General features: G+C 40.4%; 1 protein-coding gene across 3 annotated transcripts; it reads right to left on the bottom strand.

Annotated features, from left to right (window-relative positions):
- Positions 1-166: 166 nt before the first annotated feature.
- Positions 167-19871, bottom strand: hmgxb3 (HMG box domain containing 3). Of its 3 annotated transcripts, none has more exons than XM_047353229.1 (21): positions 19672-19871; positions 19063-19215; positions 18793-18967; positions 14871-15344; positions 14665-14769; positions 14422-14562; positions 14127-14350; positions 13179-13288; positions 12311-12397; positions 12071-12162; positions 11882-11986; positions 11654-11794; positions 9184-9482; positions 8938-9065; positions 7909-8040; positions 7624-7808; positions 7311-7533; positions 7058-7191; positions 6463-6582; positions 6166-6375; positions 167-1877 (listed from the first exon to the last, which is right to left on the bottom strand). In XM_047353229.1, exons 2-21 carry the CDS (start codon positions 19209-19211, stop codon positions 1308-1310), a joined length of 3804 nt encoding a protein of 1267 aa, XP_047209185.1. In that variant the 5' UTR covers positions 19212-19215; positions 19672-19871; the 3' UTR covers positions 167-1307. The 3 variants fall into 3 exon arrangements, with proteins under 3 accessions (XP_047209185.1, XP_047209186.1, XP_047209184.1); XM_047353230.1 differs by having other exon boundaries at positions 12071-12159; XM_047353228.1 differs by having other exon boundaries at positions 11882-12159.
- Between the last annotated feature and the right edge of the window lie 33 nt (positions 19872-19904).

Genomic DNA, 19904 nt, shown 5'->3' with positions numbered 1-19904 from the left:
AACAAATAAACCATTACAGGTTAGATGTGATATTCCAATGGCAATAAGGTTCATAATTGTTCTGTATCTGATAGTCAATTGTGAGCTGCCAACCCAAATGCAAATGGGTCCTGCGATGTTTCTTGACATACAGCTGTACACATATCAACAGCCTGAGGCAGTTAAATTTAAGTTTGCTCTGTTTTAATAAGTACCAAGCAGATGATGTTGGTACACACAACATACATTGTTTCTTAAAGGCTGACAGAGTCATCCATATAAAAACAGCTCATATATATCTCTCAATGTAACTTTCACAAAATAATATGCAAATTAAACACTACCCTCTGAGGTCCACATTTATATAATAACTCAGTAAAACTGACCAGATACATGAAAATCTGCTCAAAAGGTCATATAAAGGCAATTCTGTAAAACACAAAGCAGAAACGTTTATGGTTATCAAAAATGCTATAAATATGGCACATGGATAAAGATGCAGAATAAGGTTGAAGTAGCTCAGTTTACATTCCTTTAGCTAGAAGTGGGCATGTGCCGACTACTGGTCTCAAAGTATCCCGCAGTTTTAAAAAGTCACAGTTTCAAAATTAAAAACATTCTCCACTGTACTGTTTCAACTGAGTCGATTCACTGAGATGTCAGAGAAAGTGCCAGTGAGTTTTCTCCAACTATGGGGAGCATAAAGAACCACAGCGCTGCCTCTTCCCCACCGATTGCTACGACCAATCAGCTGACTGAAAGAAAACAACGAACCGTTTATTTTCAAAATGATTAAATTTAGTGAGTGTTTATATTTTCTGTAAAAGTGTAATATATAATAAATCGTACCTGTAATAACCGATATAATGCATGATTTTAGTAGCAGACGAAAGGATTGTTACCTTTATGTTGTAAATAAAAGCAGCTACATCATGTTATATATTTTTATTTAAATGTCTGTGTAAAAAAAGTGAAAGCAAGGTAGCTTTATTACATCGTGAGAACCTCACGCCAACTGATGCCAGGTCAAAACTTGGGCCTTGGACCCAAGTTTGTATATTAACTTATTCTATAAACATGGTGGTAGAAAAGCAGAAATTACACTCTTGTCATTTACAGTTTAGTAAATAGCATCATCTTAGCTTACACTCTTAAGTCTGCAGTTGTATTAATATTAATCTAGTTTCTTGTTATACTTTGTCTCCTTGAAAATTTTAAAGATGCTTCCAAAATCCTTGTTGTAGCACCTAAATCTCTTGTTATGGCACTTATAAGTTCCAACCCTGATTTTTTATTATTATTATTATTATAAAAATATTATTATTATTTTAATCACCCAGAACCATCTGCTGTTTCTCTCCTTCCTCCTCTGTCTGTGTGTCTAATCTTCTTCCTTCATCTTCCTCGGCCTTTATTTGTGCCACTCCGAGTCGGTATAAAGAGTCTCTAATCACCACCTCGCCAGGCTGGCAAACCTTCAGGACCTGGCTGATCTGCAGGTTTACTATGTCTCTGCTGCTGAGGAAGTCTACAAGTCGGTTGTATAAGTAGTAATAAGCCGTGTTGTTGAAAATCATCGGCTGTTTGTCTGTATGGTCCTCCAGATCTTTTAAAGAGTCCCTCTCTGATGCATCAGCCTCCTCTTTTAGATTTTCCTCATTTTGATGCTCCTCTTTCTTCTCTGCGTCCAGCTCTGCCACCAGACTGATATATGGCTCCAGATCTCTGCAGCAGATCATGGCATGATGTTCCTGAGCAGGAGCCTCCTGAGCTGCTCCTGGTGGATGAACCAGCCAGCAAGAAGAAGATTTTGTGATGGGGTGAACCTGCTGGTTCTCTGCTACCAAGGAGAGGTCAGTGGTGTATGGCTGATTCTGTAGCTCAGGGCATGACACAAACTGAAACAGAAACAAAGGTTTGTCTGGATTGAAACAAACAGAACCACAAAATTCAAATTCAAAAATATTTATTCATTCCAAAAAGAAATTAAATGTTTTTGTAGCTCATATTATGCAGGTTTCTTTCTTATAGAGCCATTGTTGATGCTGATGGCTGTGAGCAGGAAGGATCTCCTGTAGCGCTCCGTCTTACAGCAGATCTGAAGAAGCCTCTGACTGAAGACACTCTGTTGTTGTACAACAGCCTCATGAAGAGGATGCTCAGGGTGTCCAAAATATTTTTTATTTTATGAAGAATCCTCCAGAGGTTCAAGAGGAGTCCCCAGAACAGAGCCAGCCTCCTGTATCAGCTGGTTGAGCTTTTTTAAGTCCCTGGCTCTGATGCTGCTTCCCCAGCAGATGATGGTAGAAGAGATCACACTTTCCACAACAGACTTATAGAAGATATGCAGCATCTTACTGCAAACACTGAAGGTTCTAAGCTTCCTGAAGAAATACAGTCTGCTCTGTCCCTTCTTGAATACATACGGCTTAACATCTCCACTCCAGTCTGTTGTCCAGGTGAACACCGAGGTATTTATACTCCTCCTCCACCTCCACTTCTTCTCCCATGATAGAAATAGTTTTTGACCTTTTCTTGTTTCTCTTAAAATCTACAATCATCTCCTTTGTTTTATTCATATTCAAGATGAGATGATTGTTTCCACACCATGCCACAAAGCGGTCCACCACCTTCCTGTACTCAGCTTCTTGTCCATCTCTGATCCACCCCACGACTGCAGAATCATCCGAGTATTTCTGCAGATGACAGGAGTCTGTCTTGTACTGGAAGTCTGAGGTGTACAGAGTGAAAAGGAATGGTGAGAGTACAGTCCCCTGTGGTGCTCCTGTGCTGCTGACTACCTGGTTAGACTCACAACCTTTCAGTCTCACAAACTGTGGTCTGTTTGTCAGGTAGTCTTTGATCTGGACCTTGTGATGACATAAGGCATTAAGTGTAAAGAAATAATAATATTTCCTGATAACACTGTCCTGTCTGACCATTTTTTAATAACCTTTGAGTTTAATTTAACCGAGTACTCCACACCTGAATAAGAATTTCATTATAGTAGATCATTATCAGGCGATGCTGTAGCAGCCTTTAAAGAATCTGTCCCACTTTTAATTTCCTCATTATCACAGAAAAACACAGTGGAGGACAATAATTTAGTTTCTTCCCTTTTACAAATTGATTCTCTTGTTCATAGTGTTACTTCATCATTGGGTGATGCATTAGACAATGGAGCCCCCTTGAAAAAGAAGTTAATTATTTATAGGAGGCTGGCTTCCTGGTTTAATTCAGAGCTGCGTACTTTAAAGCACAATGTTAGAGTTGGAGAGAAAATGGCGCTCTACACACCTAGAGGATTCCTACTTAATCTGGAAAAATAGCCTACTGTTGTATAAAAAGACACTTTGCCAAGCTAGAACAGCTTATTTCTCATAGGTTTCTCTTTAGTACAGTTGCTAAACTTACACAGAGTCATAGCTCTGTTGAGCCATCCATTCCCTCAGCGCTCAGCAGTCATGACTTTATGGGATTCTTCATAAATAAAATAGATTTTTTTTAAAGACAAAATCATCTGCATACTCCCAAAGACGATTACTTCATCCTCAGCAAGTGAGACAACATTGGAAATAACTGCAGAACCTGATCTGTGTTTGGACTGTTTTAAACCTGTGAAGCTTCCTAAGTTATCAGAAATATTAGCTTCATCTAAACCTTCAACTTGTATGTTAGACCCAATCCCAACCAAATTATTTAAGGAAGTGTTCCCTCTGATTACCAGCCCCATTTTAGATATGATTAATCTATCTTTAGTAAATGGATATGTATCACAAGCTTTTAAGTTAGCTGTAATTAAACCTTTACTTAAGAAACCTTCGCTTGATCAAGATGACTTGAAAAATTACAGACCTATATCCAATCTTCCATTCTTATCTAAAATTCTTGAGAAAATAGTTGCTAATCAAATGTGTGAGCATTTACACAGCAATGATCTGTTTGAAGAGTTTCAGTCAGGCTTCAGAGCTCATCATAGCACTGAAACAGCTCTGCTGAAAGTCACTAATGATATTCTTATGGCCTCAGATAATGGACTTGTGTCTGTTAAAATTGAGTTTTTCCTCTCCACTGTCGCTACATGCATGCTCAGTATGAGGGATTGCTGCAAAGTCAACGCCAGTGACTGTCCACTGTCTCTACATGCTCATCTGGGAGGAGGGAATGCTGCAAGTCACTGACTGGATGCAATCTGCTGGGTTTCCTTAGATAGAAAAACTTTGTAACCAATTTGAATAAATAACTGAATCAGACTGCACTGTTCAATGATTAGGATTAATTGGAATGTATGTACCTGACTTGAAATCTATATGATTTGAATGAATTGACTTAGCCCATTTTAAAGTTTACCCACCTTTCACACAATGCAACAGGAAACAACACTCTACAATTATTTTTAACTATGCCTTCCTCCCTCCCTGTTGGATGGAGTAAGGGGGAGTCAGGTTTAGCCTCTAGATGGACAAACTTTATCAGTTTATTATTTTACTTAGTACCCCTATACATGGCCCATTCTAAAATGGCCAAACTCTAAAACTCAGTAGTTTATTGTAACCTCCTCAACAACCCTGCACCATTCCAAACCCTTTGTAAAGTGCCTTGAGATGACATGTGTTGTGATTTGGCGCTATATAAATAAAACTAATTGAATTGAATTAGGCTGCACGGTGGCGCAGTTGGTAGCACTGTTGCCTTGCAGCAAGAAGGTCCTGGGTTCGATTCCCAGCCAGGGGTCTTTCTGCATGGAGTTTGCATGTTCTCCCCGTGTATGCGTGGGTTCTCACCGGGTACTCCGGCTTCCTCCCACAGTCCAAAGACATGCCTGTTAGGTTAATTGGTCACTCTAAATTGCGCTTAGGTGTATGAATGAGTGTGTGTATGGTTGTATGTGTGTTGCCCTGCGATGGACTGGCGACCTGTCCAAGGTGTAACCCGCCTCTCGCCCATAGACTGCTGGAGATAGGCACCAGCTCCCCCGTGACCCACTATGGAATAAGTGGTAGAAAATGACTGACTGACTAATTGAATTGAATCAAGGAGACTGTTGAGGCCTCCACTTGGGTCTTCTGGAGTTTCTGACAAAGCAAATCAGGTTGGATTGTATTAAATACACTGGAGAAATCAAAGAACATGATCCTCACAGTGCTGCTGGCTTCGTCCAGATGACAGTGGGTTTGTTGAAGCAGGTGTTTGATGGCATCTTCAACTCCACATAGTTTGTTTGCTTACTCAGGTGGGCCAACAGGAGTCCATCGGTCCTTCTGCTTGAAGCCTGTGATCTTCTTCATCCCTGTCCACACATCTCTGATATTGTTTTGCTGGAGCTTGCTCTCCAGCTTCTTCTTGTACACCTCCTTGCTGTCTCTTATCTTGACTTTAAGTTGCTTCTGTATAATCCTCAATAATTCTCTGTCTCCCTCTCTGAAGGCTCTTTTTTTCTTGTTAAGCAGGTCCTTCAGGTCACTGGTGATCCAGGGTTCGTTATTGGGGAAGCATCTTCCATTGATATCCTCTCCATGTGGCTGGCACAGTGTGTCCCAGTCTGTACCCTTAAAGCAACCTCACAGGGCTTCTCCAGCTTCGTGTGACCATCTTCTCATTTATCTTTATTACAAGTTGCCTCTGATCAAGGGGCTTATATTTAGAGCAGAGGAAAACAAGATTGTGGTATGATTTGCCAAGAGGAGGTCAAGCTTTAGAGATCTATGAATCCTTGACATTCGTATAAAACAAATCCAACGTTTTGTTTTCTCTGGTAGAGCAGCAGTTGTAATCACCAGATATTGCTGCAAACACATTGGGGTGTTGTGTCTGTAACTTAGCAACAACTGAGCTGATGGCATCACATGCAGTGTAGTTGAAGTATTATTTGAGCTTTTGAGATATTAATCAGCTGCTTTTTATCCACCACAAGAGCAATTTGAGTTAAAAAAAAAGAATGAATCAGAATGAGAATTAACAGGTCTACTCCAACCTGCTGCCATTCAAGAACATGAATGTTGTTTACAAAGAAAAAGTTTGTAATTTCACAAATATTTCATATACTGGATTAAAATCAAATCTACATTTGGTTAAGTTTTCAATCAATATATGCATGATGCTTTTCCCAGGGTAATCTGTGTAGTTTCTCTTGCTATGTCTCTCCTTAAATGATTAAATTGAATAAATGTTGATGTAGACACTTACTTCTGGCTTTTCAAAGGGGTCTGAAAAGCAGCCCTGGTTTCTGCCCCACATCTGTGTTGCCAACTCTGGATACTGCAGATCGGTGCAAAGCGCCACTTGACGAGGACAGTCACAAACGTAAACTGGAGGCCAGTAACGGGAGGAGAGGAGCAGGTCGACGTGGTCCCGAGCTGTCTCTCCTCTCACTAAGTACTTAGAGGAACATACCACCTACAGGCAGGTTGAGGAGACAACATTTAGTGTTCTAAAACCAGACAACCAGAAATGTGAAAGTTGGTATGTAATGGAAATTAATACCTTGTGGGGGCACACCTTGGACAGCTTGCCAGCAGTGAGATGAGCCGGTGGCTGTGAAGCTGTGGAAAGGCCACTGTGAACATGTGTGTACAGGTTAACCAGCGTGGCCAGAAGCTCATTCTAGAAGTGAGAGATAGAAAGCATTGTTTACACAGAGATGTGACAAGACAGAGCACATAGAAAAAAATCATTTGAAAGACTGATTAAAAAGCCAAATTAAAAGTGAATTGTTTTTCTTTAGAGAGAAATGATCCATTGTTCTGTGTATTAACTGCCATAGTAAGTCATAGTTTTGCTATTATTCACAGTCATATTACTGTATTTCATTCTCAATTAAAAAGGCAGGTGAACTTTGATACATCTGAGTAAATTTGAATTTGATAAACACATTGTTATTCTCCTTCCACTTCAGAAGTAATTTATATTGGTCTATCAGAGAAAATCCCAATAAAAAAAAATCACCTGAAGTCTGTGGCTATAAGGAGTGAAAACATGTAACAGTTCAAAGGGTGTGAATACTTTCGATAAAAGGCTACGGTAAGAGAGCCCATTAAGCACAACCCAACAATGTTCTCCTTCCCTCACAAATACACACCTTAGTGGAGCCAGGACTGAGCACCACCCCACAGCAATCCAGCATGGTTCTCAGCTCATCCTCAGTGTGATCTTCAACCCTGTCGAGTCTTAGCTGGCCATCATGGATAAGACGAACCATAACTGATGGATCTCCTGAAAGCACAAGAAGAACATCAGAAAACATTGTGATGGTCAACAAACTAACCCACTGAAAGCCGCACCCCATAAGTCAGAGAACATTTGTATTAATGATGATCAGCAGATGTGTGGACCTGCAGGCTGTTGTATTTGATGCATGAGTTTTTCTTTCTCTGTGTTAATAACAGTGGGGCTTCTCATCAAAGGGGGTGCGAATGGAGCAATGATGGAAGCGTCCACTCGTGTGATGGGGACGTCTGCAGGGAAGGCTGCCTGCTCGATCGCTTCACCCTCCATGGTCAGCCAGAAGTCATCAACGTGTACTTCATCTGAGACTGAACACTCAGGCCAGGTAAACTGCAGATGTTATGGAATAAATGGGCACATAGATCTTCCCAAATCTAAACACTTATTAGTATGTTGCAAAATATATCAACAGTCTGTCACCTCCACATTCTTCAGCTCCAGTGCGTCATGTCTGTGCCTCTGTGCTATCTCAACTTTTGGAGCGACGCCACAAATGCCACAGATCATGTCATTGTAATCCCTCACTGTCAAACACTCGAAGGCCCAGTAACCGCTCAGGAAAAGCTCTTGAACTTGAGATGATTCCTCCGGGGTAAGACTATGTACTAATGGGACAGCAAATAGATCGAAGGGCTGATTGTAAAAAAAAAAAAAAAAAAAAAAACCATCCTGAATAAATACATGTAGAGTTAAACTGGGACTTACCTGGATGACTTGGGATTTGTTCAAACACAGATCTGGCAGCTTGAGGGGGGGGTTGGCTCAGTTTGATGTTGGCTCTGATCTTCAAAAACAAGTCAAGACTTACGAGCAGTCGGTTCCCAACGTTGAACAAACCTGAACAAACCACAAAACGAAATATTATATTTATACGTTTGACTATTCTAACTTCAAGTGCTAAAGCTCATGCCTATGTCCATTACAGAAACTGTATTTGGCTCAATCTCCATGGATGTCTTGAAAAAAAGAAAAAGCAAAAGAAATCAAGATACAGATGGAAAGACCTACAACTAAAACAACATCCATTTATTGATGTGAGATCAGGAACACTCCGCCAAGGGAAATAAAAGCCGCTCTCAGGTCATCTGGTTGGCCAGGACCATTAGATAATGTTTGAGTTTTACAGAAATTCATTCGAGGTGTTTCTTACAAAACTGTAATTCATGAGAATGTAGAGCTACATTTATAGAAAAAAACAAAAACACAATGATATTTTTAGTGTTGCTTACACATAAAATATTACATTTCCACCAAACAACGTAAAACAGCAGTGGTATTTATCATCTACTGAGCTGTCTTTAAAACCAGACAAAAAGATGATGAAATGGGAATAAAATGCTAAGTGAAGTTGTTGTATTTGACTGATAAAATTAGGGAAGTATATCAAAACAAGAATCCTTTATTATTTAAAAACCCCCTGTGTATTAAATAAGATAAAGACTTTTGTAATACAATCACTCTGAATGAGCCTCACAGAGAAAAAAAAAGGTAGAAGCACCAGTTATGGTCCCAGCATTCAAATTAATCTGCATGTGAACCACATAATTTTGTGCTGGGGGGCCCCCTTGAGGCCAGTCAATAAAACACAACGTAAATGAGAAAAAGACCAGGTTACCCCAATTCAGCTGATCACACAGTGCATTTTCAAAACTGGTTTTCCTCAAAATTAAACAGAAATCTTAATCAAAATGATAAAAATCTGCCTAAACACAACAGCTGACTGTTTATGCTTACCTGTATGCAGATCTGTAAAGCAATGCAGGGCCAAACACTGAAGGTTGGGACACACTTTAAGCTGCAGAGACGCTGTCTGCATCAGAGTCTCAGTGAGCAGCCAGCAGTCCTCCTGCCCCGCAACAGTACTACAAGATCCAATCATAAACACACAGAGGTTCACATTATGGAAAATCTAAAAAAACAACATAAGAAGAGAAAAATAATGAGGCAAAACAAGGGAAGACTTCTCAAGTAGAGCCTTACCCCTGTCCTCCTTTGAACAGACGGCAGTTACACAGCCCACAGTGTGTAGCTGATGATTCATAAAACTGAGGCCACCCCGTCTCAAACAATGTCTCAGTTTCAGCGTCACTTTCCTCGCCGCTCTTAACCAAGACAATTTTAACACTGTTGAGCTCCTGGATGAGGCTCATTGTTTCCTGAAGCTCTATCTCACCCTCGGGAATCTGCAGGGTGCTGCGGATTAACTGCAGGGTGCTCTGGCGCTGGATGTCCTTCTGAGCAGCACTCAGCTCCTGATAGGGATCTAGCAAAGTCTCAGACTGAGGAAAGAAAAAATAATTATCCACAGACCATCCAGCATCAACCACTCATGCTTGCATATGAATGATTTTTGGTAGAATCTGTTGATTTAACACTTGACCAAGCCTGATCGTTGATCAGTCATAGACCAACCATTAAGGGTAAGGATGTTGCACTGAATACATCACTCTTCAGCATGGAAGTTGCTATTAAGGGAAGAAGAGGCAACTATTTACAGTATCAGTTCAAAACATGAGGTCATGTGGGGCACAAAGCTGTTAGAAGCTTCCAGAAAGGTTTTTTTTACGGAGGCGTGATGGCAGGCAGACGGTTAACTTAACTTAAACATGGACGAAAAGTTCAAGCAGCAATGTTGCCCTGCATTTATTTTGAACTGCCTGCCTGCCATGAAATATGCTGGATTTAGAAATGTTTGCAATAATTTAGAAATTTCAAGGTTTAGTTATTAATGCTAACCGTGGTAATTGCATGTGCGTCAAATATGGTAACATAACATGCCATCAATTCATCCATCCATCGTCTTTACTCGCTTATCCTTGCAGGGTTACGGGGGGGGGGGGTCATTTGGCCAGAGGCGGGGTACACCCTGGACAGGTCGCCGGTCCACCACAGAGACACACAGAACAAACAACACACTATTCCTCAGGGCAATTTAGAGAGACCAATTAACCCGACAGTCGTGTTGTTTGGACTGTGGGAGATAGTCAGAATACCCAGAGAGAACCCACTCATGCATGGGGAGACTATGCCAACTCCATGCAAAACGATCCTTGGACCTTCTTTCTGCAAGGCTAAAGTGATAACTACAATTCCACTGTGCAACCCCAAGTTTTAATTCTCACCACCTTCTTTGTTTTAAAATACCAGTGAGATCCTATTTAACAGCAGAGCTGCGTAGGATCAGCAAGGCTTGTTAAGGCTCCTATATAGATAGTCACAATAAATGAATGAACGGTTTAACATTTTGATATGTCTGACAGTTAAACTGAGGGCTTTTCCTCACACTTCTACATTTTGAGGTGCATATTGTAGGATTGTACAGATCCCAACATTTCAAACTGAACATTGTAACTAAGAAAAATACTCCATACCATTTTTGATACGCAGCAAAAAAAAAAAAAAGGTTCTTTCTAATTAAGAGCAAAAAAAATATGATTCATTACAATATGACAATATTTTAACTTCCTTAATTAGGGAAAAACCAATTAGTAGGATACAGTTCAGCCCTTGTTTAGAAAAATATATAATTTAAAAGTGTTAATTCCCTCTATGGCAAAACAGTAGACCAGATAACACTTAGTATAGGTGCTAATATCCTTTATGGAAGCTAGTACCTTTGATCCAATCATGCAGTTGTTTAATTTTATTATAACTGCTTATCTTCAGTGAGCCACTGTACATTTCCATTTGTCTGCCAATTTGATGATAATAAACATAAATTTTACTGCAGAGGGACAAATAAAGAATCATTCTGTACTTAAATAATGGTTTTTCAAAACAAACATGGATCTGGTGCATACAAAACATTTTTACACTGTAAACCAGGAATGGTCCATGCTAATGTTTTCAGCAGCAGTGCTGTACAATTTTTGTATTTGTGGTCATTCCTGATCTTGTCGTCAGCGTCCGTCTGGAATTATTATTATAAACCATACTGGCCTCCAACACCTTTACAACTAAAGGTAGAGTGATGGAGGGGATGCACTGGTTTGTTTTGTTGTTTCACGGACTAGTAGTCAACATTTTCCTGGGTTCATTTGTACAGCAGTAGAGTGGAGCGTTGTGTGGTTCGGAACTGAGAACCTGGGAAGGTCATCTTGACTGGGGAGCTCAGACCGACAGAGCACCATCATTAGGCTGTCCCTGAGGCTAATTTTAAACACATAACATTAGCTTATATCATCCAGGAGGTTTACTACTTTACTGTTGCTGATACAGGAGTGCTACAGACTCAGGATCAGAGCATGTTCTGCAGTTTGTTTTGTCATAAAAATGTAAAATGTAGTCTGAAAGCCTTGAGGAGAACACATCAAATATCCATCTTGTGTCTACATATGTAGCTGTCACAGCGCTATGGTTGTGCTGAGCTTCATTAGAAAGATCAAGATGCACACAGTCTGTGCACTATCTGCACCTCAGAAACAATCTGCACGTGCAGTGTTTCTCTTACCTTTGAAGGTTTGGTATTCTTTCTAGTGAGCTCGCTGCCACATTTTGGGCACACCGCAGGTTTGTGGCGGTTCTTATACATGTAGTCACAAGCCGGGTTCTTACAACGGCCCCTGCCTCGTGCTGTGGATAGCCCTAAATCCTAAAACAAAAAAATCTGTTACACAAACTTAAAAACCAAAAAATACACAGAAACTAATGTTCCATACAAAGCTGTAAGTTTACTTACAAAGCAGGAAACAGTGTGTTTGAAAGGCATAAGGGACACAACATTCACACCTCTGTCAGGGGTTGAAGTCTCATGTTGACCTTTGTCCGCTGGGACGGAGGAATCCTGCAGAGAAGGATGCAGTGAGTGAAGACAGTTCACCTCATCACTTTGATTCTGTGTTTTCAGTGTTGATGTGTGTGATTTCACCTGGTTGGTTGCGGTCGTTGGGACAGTCTGGCCGAGCTGCTTTAAAGTGCTGGGTTTGAGACCCGACAAACTCTCTCGAGGCACTGCGGCTAGAAACAGTAAAAAAAAAAAAAAACAACAGGGTAAATCCTCATTACATTGTTAAAGGTCACGAGCAGGAAAATAAACAATGTTTTGACCACATTCGCAGCACAAAGTGAAAAAAATGTATTAAAAACAACAAAACGACATGCAGAATACCTGCTGCTGCTGCATTCTTGCTTTTGGAGACACTTTGAAGTTTTTCTTTTTCAGGTGGGACAGTTAAGATCTGAATCACAGCACCGCCTGTGATTCAACCGGAACACAAACAAATATGTTGACCCATGTAAGTAAGTAAGTAAGTAAAATTTTATTTATATAGCACCTCTCAAGACACAGATCACAAAGTGCTTCACAACACTAAAACAAATTACAATTGGAATAATATATTTATATATGTAAAATAAAAGATAAAATCAAAAATAAACTAACCAAACGCAAGCCTAAAAAGATGAGTTTTTAGCTGTTTTTTTAAAAGACACCACCGAATCCGCAGTCCTTATAGACAACGGGATAGAGTTCCAGAGTCGGGGAGCTACTGTTGCAAAAGCTCTATCACCCTTAGTTTTCAGCCTTGCGTGATGTACAGCCAGTAGGACTTTATCGCATGACGTCAGAGACCTGGGGGGATTGTACGGATACAAGAGTTCATTGATATAAGTTGGGCCTTGACCGTGAAGACCTCTATAAGTCAGGACCAGAATCTTAAACTGAGCTCTGAAATTAATGGGGAGCCAGTGCGGCTGGATGAGTAACTGTGTGGAGTGGGAATACTTAGAAGATTTTGTCAGAAGTCTAGCAGCAGCATTCTGAACAACATGGAGACGTTCCAGGGAGTTTTTGCTAAGACAGGTAAATAAAGCATTACAGTAATCCAAACGTGAGGAAATGAATGCATGGATAGTAATCTCAAGTTCAGAACATGACACAATGGGACTTAACTTAGCAAGGTTCCGTAAATGATAAAAACAAGAGTTCGTCCTAACACGGACAAAGCGTGTGCTGCAAGGTTTTTGTCCCATGTTACCTGGGTTATAGAGGGCAGGAAGGATGGGTCTCACAGGCCTCCTCTGAACAACAGCACAGTTCTTCACTGGTTTCTGCGCTGCGTTTTTAGAACTTCCTTTTATTTGTTTACTTAATAACAGAAAAAACAAAAAGTCAAGTCAGAAACCAAGAGATAACTGGAATAATTTCTTCTTGGATAAAAAAAGAACAAAAGGTTAATTCACTGCATTCCCTTAAATAACCAGAAATATAGAGATATCTGAGCATATAACCAGCATATAAATAAAGAGAGAAGGGGTGTCAACACTTTGTAGTTGCACTGCAGAGTGTTAGCTACCTCTTGCTGCAGAAAGATAACAGAGACTCTGTGTCCTTCCTCTGAGTTGACTAATTAATACCTAACATGATCCAATCAAAATAACTGAGGGTCCTCCTGATGGTGTTTATTTAACTGTATTTCCCTACAGAGAACTAGCAGTAGAACATTAAAACTAACTTTAACAAAATATCTCAACTTCGTTTCATTTCATGTAACGCTGCATGATATCAGGAAAACGTGATATTGAAGTATTACTATTTAGTATTACAATAACAATTAACCCACAATTTCCACACTTTTTTCTTTATTTTGTAACACTGCAATGCCTGCATCACTTTCCCGAAGGATTCTGATCTTGGGTGCAGAAATCATGAACATCCTTGCATTTAAGGGCATGTATTGTTGGAAAACAGGGTTCTGATTCAAGGCAGCTGAAATACTACAGCCTAACAAATATTGAGTCTAAGCAGCCCTTTGTGATTCCCATATTGATACTGCACTTCTTCTTATTATTATTATTATTTTTATGCAGCTCTAATTTAATAGCAGAAAACGTTACATTCAAACCGAACAAAATAACACAGATACTAAATGGCGGCGGGGTGAAATGACCAGCACCCTCTTAACACATTTGACAAAGACGTTTACCATATTTGAGGAAGATGTGGGGTGGTGCTGCCCTCTGGTGGCGTTGCAGCTGATTGTGCAGGCGGTTCTCTGTTGTTCCCATGAGCTTGACTTTCCTTGTTACTCCCACTGGAATTTATTTTACTGGTGTCTGCAAACGCATCCAGTCTTGCCTGACAGCTTTCTTTACTCTTGTTGTCGGTCGTTAGCTCGGAAGCAGCAGCTTTATCTTGTGACCTTTTGGCCTAAAAAACAAATACAGTCAGAACACTTCATGTACTTTATGTCAAATCTTGTCTGCTAAAAGCAACTGGACCTTCGCAGCAGGTATCCATTTTCCTCCCAAATGGCTCCCACATTCAGGACATGTAGGCGGTTTGTGTCGAGTGACGTACATGAATGAGCAGCCAGGATTTAGACACCTCCCCCGACCTCTTCTTGTATACGTCTTTAAAGACTGCAGCAACAAAGAAAACTCTAAACTTTACATCTTTTTAATCAACAATTTATTTTAGTATAAATCTTGAATATAATGTGGAAAAAAATATTGAGTTTTTACCATTTTGTAAGGTTTGGGAATCTGGTCTGATTTGGCCCCTAAAGATATCATCATGACTGGGTGCAGAGTACTAATGCCTGCTAAAGGCTGAGGCTCTAGCGGGTTCTTGAACAAAGGAAAATTGTTAAAACATCTTATTTGTGTTTTAAGTTTTAAATTCCTATAGTAAATCACTCAAGTATGAGGGAAATGACACTGAATCTCACCTGGGTGGGCAAAATGGTTACCATCTGTGTAGCTTCTCTTTGCATCATTTGCACTGTTAGCCCACTGGTTTTTGTTTTTAGCGTGACACCATTCAGGGTCTTATCAGCAGAACCCTGTGAGCCCTGGATGTCTGTGGAGGTCAGGGTTTTCGATGGAGACCGGGACGAAGTTTTTCGGAGAGCCACAGAAGAAGACGATACTGTTTCCTCTGCTGCATCACGGGAAACAGAGGGGGGCTCTGAAATTTCCACCTCGGCAGCCAACCCAGCAGATGCTACTTGGGACTCAGGGACCCTGAGGGCGACCGAATGCAAGCCCCCTTCAGCTGAAATACCCAGTGATTTGACGCTGACCTCTGACCGAGAGTCTGCGGGCTGATAATTAGAGGAGGCACTGTTCTGCACCAGAAAGCAATTGGCTCTGGGGAGGATTTTGCGAAAGCCCGGCAGGTGTTTGCAGGAGCTTTGAGATGTCTGGGGGAAAAAAATCACAAGTAAGCAAGTTGCTAAAGGCTTCTGAAAGAATCATAATAATCGTGTCATAGCAAGCATGACAGAGATAAAAAAAAAAAAAGGAAAAAGCTGCTTAATCTCATTCGTTCAGGTGAAAACATGCCTAAAGCGATCTAAATCAAGGCAGAACTTGAAAAGATGGGCTTTACCTGAACGCTTGGCATAATAATCAGTCTGAGCAACGAGAGATAAAAGCTCCATCCATTATCACTGCAATTCTAAGTGCTTCTTAAAAGGCAGCTGGACTTTGTTGTCTATTGCTTTCTCAAGAACTGAAAAAGTCTTTTGAAATAAAAATTATAACATGTTGAAAAACTATGAGACAAAATCCAATTAAACTTACAATCTACAGGTCCTTCTCAAAATATTAGCATATTGTGATAAAGTTAATTATTTCCCATAATGTCATGATGAAAATTTAACATTCATATATTTTAGATTCATTGCACACTAACTGAAATATTTCAGGTCTTTTATTGTCTTAATACGGATGATTTTGGCATACAGCTCATGAAAACCCAAAATTCCTATCTCACAAAATTAGCATATCATTAAAAGGGTCTCTAAACGAGCTATGAACCTAATCATCTGAATCAACGAGTTAACTCTAAACACCTGCAAAAGATTCCTGAGGCCTTTAAAACTCCCAGCCTGGTTCATCACTCAAAACCCCAATCATGGGTAAGACTGCTGACCTGACTGCTGTCCAGAAGGCCACTATTGACACCCTCAAGCAAGAGGGTAAGACACAGAAAGACATTTCTGAACGAATAGGCTGTTCCCAGAGTGCTGTATCAAGGCACCTCAGTGGGAAGTCTGTGGGAAGGAAAAAGTGTGGCAGAAAACGCTGCACAACGAGAAGAGGTGACCGGACCCTGAGGAAGATTGTGGAGAAGGGCCGATTCCAGACCTTGGGGGACCTGCGGAAGCAGTGGACTGAGTCTGGAGTAGAAACATCCAGAGCCACCGTGCACAGGCGTGTGCAGGAAATGGGCTACAGGTGCCGCATTCCCCAGACCTGGGCTACAGAGAAGCAGCACTGGACTGTTGCTCAGTGGTCCAAAGTACTTTTTTCGGATGAAAGCAAATTCTGCATGTCATTCGGAAATCAAGGTGCCAGAGTCTGGAGGAAGACTGGGAAGAAGGAAATGCCAAAATGCCAGAAGTCCAGTGTCAAGTACCCACAGTCAGTGATGGTCTGGGGTGCCGTGTCAGCTGCTGGTGTTGGTCCACTGTGTTTTATCAAGGGCAGGGTCAATGCAGCTAGCTGTCAGGAGATTTTGGAGCACTTCATGCTTCCATCTGCTGAAAAGCTTTATGGAGATGAAGATTTCATTTTTCAGCACAACTTGGCACCTGCTCACAGTGCCAAAACCACTGGTAAATGGTTTACTGACCATGGTATCACTGTGCTCAATTGGCCTGCCAACTCTCCTGACCTGAACCCCATAGAGAATCTGTGGGATATTGTGAAGAGAACGTTGAGAGACTCAAGACCCAACACTCTGGATGAGCTAAAGGCCGCTATCGAAGCATCCTGGGCCTCCATAAGACCTCAGCAGTGCCACAGGCTGATTGCCTCCATGCCACGCCGCCTCGAAGCAGTCATTTCTGCAAAAGGATTCCCGACCAAGTATTGAGTGCATAACTGTACATGATTATTTGAAGGTTGACGTTTTTTGTATTAAAAACACTTTTCTTTTATTGGTCGGATTAAATATGCTAATTTTGTGAGATAGGAATTTTGGGTTTTCATGAGCTGTATGCCACAATCATCCGTATTAAGACAATAAAAGACCTGAAATATTTCAGTTAGTGTGCAATGAATCTAAAATATATGAATGTTAAATTTTCATCATGACATTATGGAAAATAATGAACTTTATCAAAATATGCTAATATTTGGAGAAGGACCTGTATACAAACTGAATGAAAGATAATCCACTTTGTCCACTTTATCTCCAAAGATATTAAAAATCTGAGAATTATTTTTTTGGAAATTATTATTGATAAATAAAATATTCTAAGCTAATTACACCAAAACTGTCAACTAGCACGTGGTTTGACATTAAAGATTAATGCATTGCTTCTAGGGGAACAATTAGAAAGTTCCTGAACATGACCTGCAGAGGGAGACTCTTGTCAAACTTTGTAGAAGTCCAGATAGAGGAGCGCTACTTAATGAATTTAGGACTTGACTCAACAAAATATCATTGCTGCTTCTGGTTGCATAAATGAGTATCCCCTATAATTAACACTTTGTTTAAAGACGCTTAGATACAGTTTCAGATTTTAGTCTTCTTTGGTATAAGTCTACCAGAAACATACGGACATCTTCATTAGACAACATCTACTCACTCTGCTTTGCAAAAATTCTCCAAATCACTCAGATTTAGAGGATGTCTCTTGACAAAAACTCTCTTTAGAGGAACCAACATAATTTTTACTGGATACAGTTTTGGATTTTGGCCTGGGTACTACAAAACTGTAATTTTCCTGTATTAATGTCCATGCTAGAGAAATATTTCTTTCTAGAAGACACCTGAAGGTTTTTACTCAAACCTGGTCTGTATTTGGAACTATTTGTGATTTCATCAACCACAACAAAGAGAAAAATGGGGAAAAAAGCAGTTCCAGGAAAGAACGGTGACCCCATAGCATGATGCTGCCAACACTGTGTTTTATGGTGGAAGTGGTGTTATTTGTGGTGGACTGTTGTTTTTTGCCGGACATCCACTTTAGAATTGTAAATTCTGGTTTCATCGGACCATTAAACACCATCTTGTGAGGTTTTGAGAGAGGCCCAAGAGTTTTCTTTAAATGAAAAGATTTCTCTCTTGCAACCCTTCTCCTTAGTTCAGACATATGGAGAACACAGGAGATTTTTTTCCACATGTAGAACAATACAAGTGACTGCCAGAAATTTCTGCAGCTGCTTTGGTGTTGCCATTTGCATCCTGGCAGCCTTTCTGACCCGCTTCCATATTGTGTTTCCATCGATTATGAAAACATCTCCAGTTTTTCTAATGTTGCCATTTACCCATGTCATTTGTATTTTTCTAAGAATGTCTTGACTGTGCGAAGGTATACACAATGCCTTTGTAGCCTCTCTGCAAACTATGGCTTTAGCTAAAGGATGCAAATGAGCAGCTGTCACGTAAATCCTACAAGAACATCTGCACTTTACTGAACGCTGAGACTGAATCAAACGGTGCATGAAACAATGTATTAGTTTAAGCATTGTACACCATTATGCAACCAGGTTATTGCAACTTTGTAATCTTTCACATTATTACCCTTCACATTTAAGGTGGATCCCGGTTTTCAAATATGTATCCTCACTCCAGATGGATACACAAGAATAAACAATTTTTTGGTCGGATCCACTGAGTTGATGTGTCTAACGTACTGTGTCTATCCCCTCCTTTTCCAGCTTGGCTCTCTCCAGATAGTAGTTCTTCTCAGCTACGCTCAGTCTTCTCCAGCTCTCACTAATTCGCTTATTGACCTCAGACTGAGGTAGATTCGGGGTTCCGAGTTGCATTATCTGGTGAACGTCGAAGTAGTACAGCAGGTAGGCAGACCTGGGACAGTTGTTGATAAATTAGAAATCGGACATTAACCAACAAAAGGAATTATTCCAGGTCCAGAAGAAGACAGTTGAAAGTGTCCACATTACCGGGGCTTCTTGGGTCTTTCATGACTGTTAACCTCAGCCTTGTTCCTCCTCTTTTTGGGGGAGGTCAACTCCATTTGGTTGTACACACTCTCAACTTCTTCAGTCACTTTCACAACCTCTAACACCTCCACGTTGTCCATGTCTTCCATGGATCTGGCAAAAAAAACAAACAAACAAAAAAAAACCGTATGGATTTAGTTTACTGAACCTTAAAATAAAAGCCTTTATTTGCAGCATAGTTGTGCAACTTTACCGCCCCCTACCAACAAATGACAAATAAACCAGGATAATAAAACTATAATTAAATAGTAGGGCTTGATTTAGCCATTCAGCAATGCATTTATTTGTCGATCTGTTTCTACATTAATTAGTGCATCTAAGACACCTTTGGTTAAAGAAATGTGGAACGTGGTGCTGAACAAATAAGCTAAAACTCATAATTGCGACGAAACACTGAGCAAAGCTCTACAGAAAGAAATTTATAGCCAACTTAACTACAGTAAAAAAAAACAACGTGCATGTGAAATCCACTGGTTTAATGGCGTGTGGTAATACTGCCTGCACACCCAGTCAACTATCCAATGAAATGCCGTCTTGTTGAAGCCTTACCTACAATCATCCGACCTTTAAGAAACTGTCCCAAGCCTCTATTAGAAGTCGCCGGAGAAGCCTAGCATTGCTGAAATGGCGAGTAACTCCGCAAGGTTAATTTTTATGCTTTAGTAAAGATTTACCACGTGTAAATGACTGCCATAGCTAAAATAAATCCCAGCTGACAGTACGTTTGGTAAGACAAACATGGCGATTTGTTGCCATGGGCTTCGTCCAATCAAATATCGCGA

This window comes from Girardinichthys multiradiatus, chromosome 23 (genome assembly GCF_021462225.1).
Source record: "Girardinichthys multiradiatus isolate DD_20200921_A chromosome 23, DD_fGirMul_XY1, whole genome shotgun sequence".
NCBI classification, from domain to species: domain Eukaryota; kingdom Metazoa; phylum Chordata; class Actinopteri; order Cyprinodontiformes; family Goodeidae; genus Girardinichthys; species Girardinichthys multiradiatus.
This window is presented reverse-complemented; position numbering and strand designations above follow the sequence as displayed.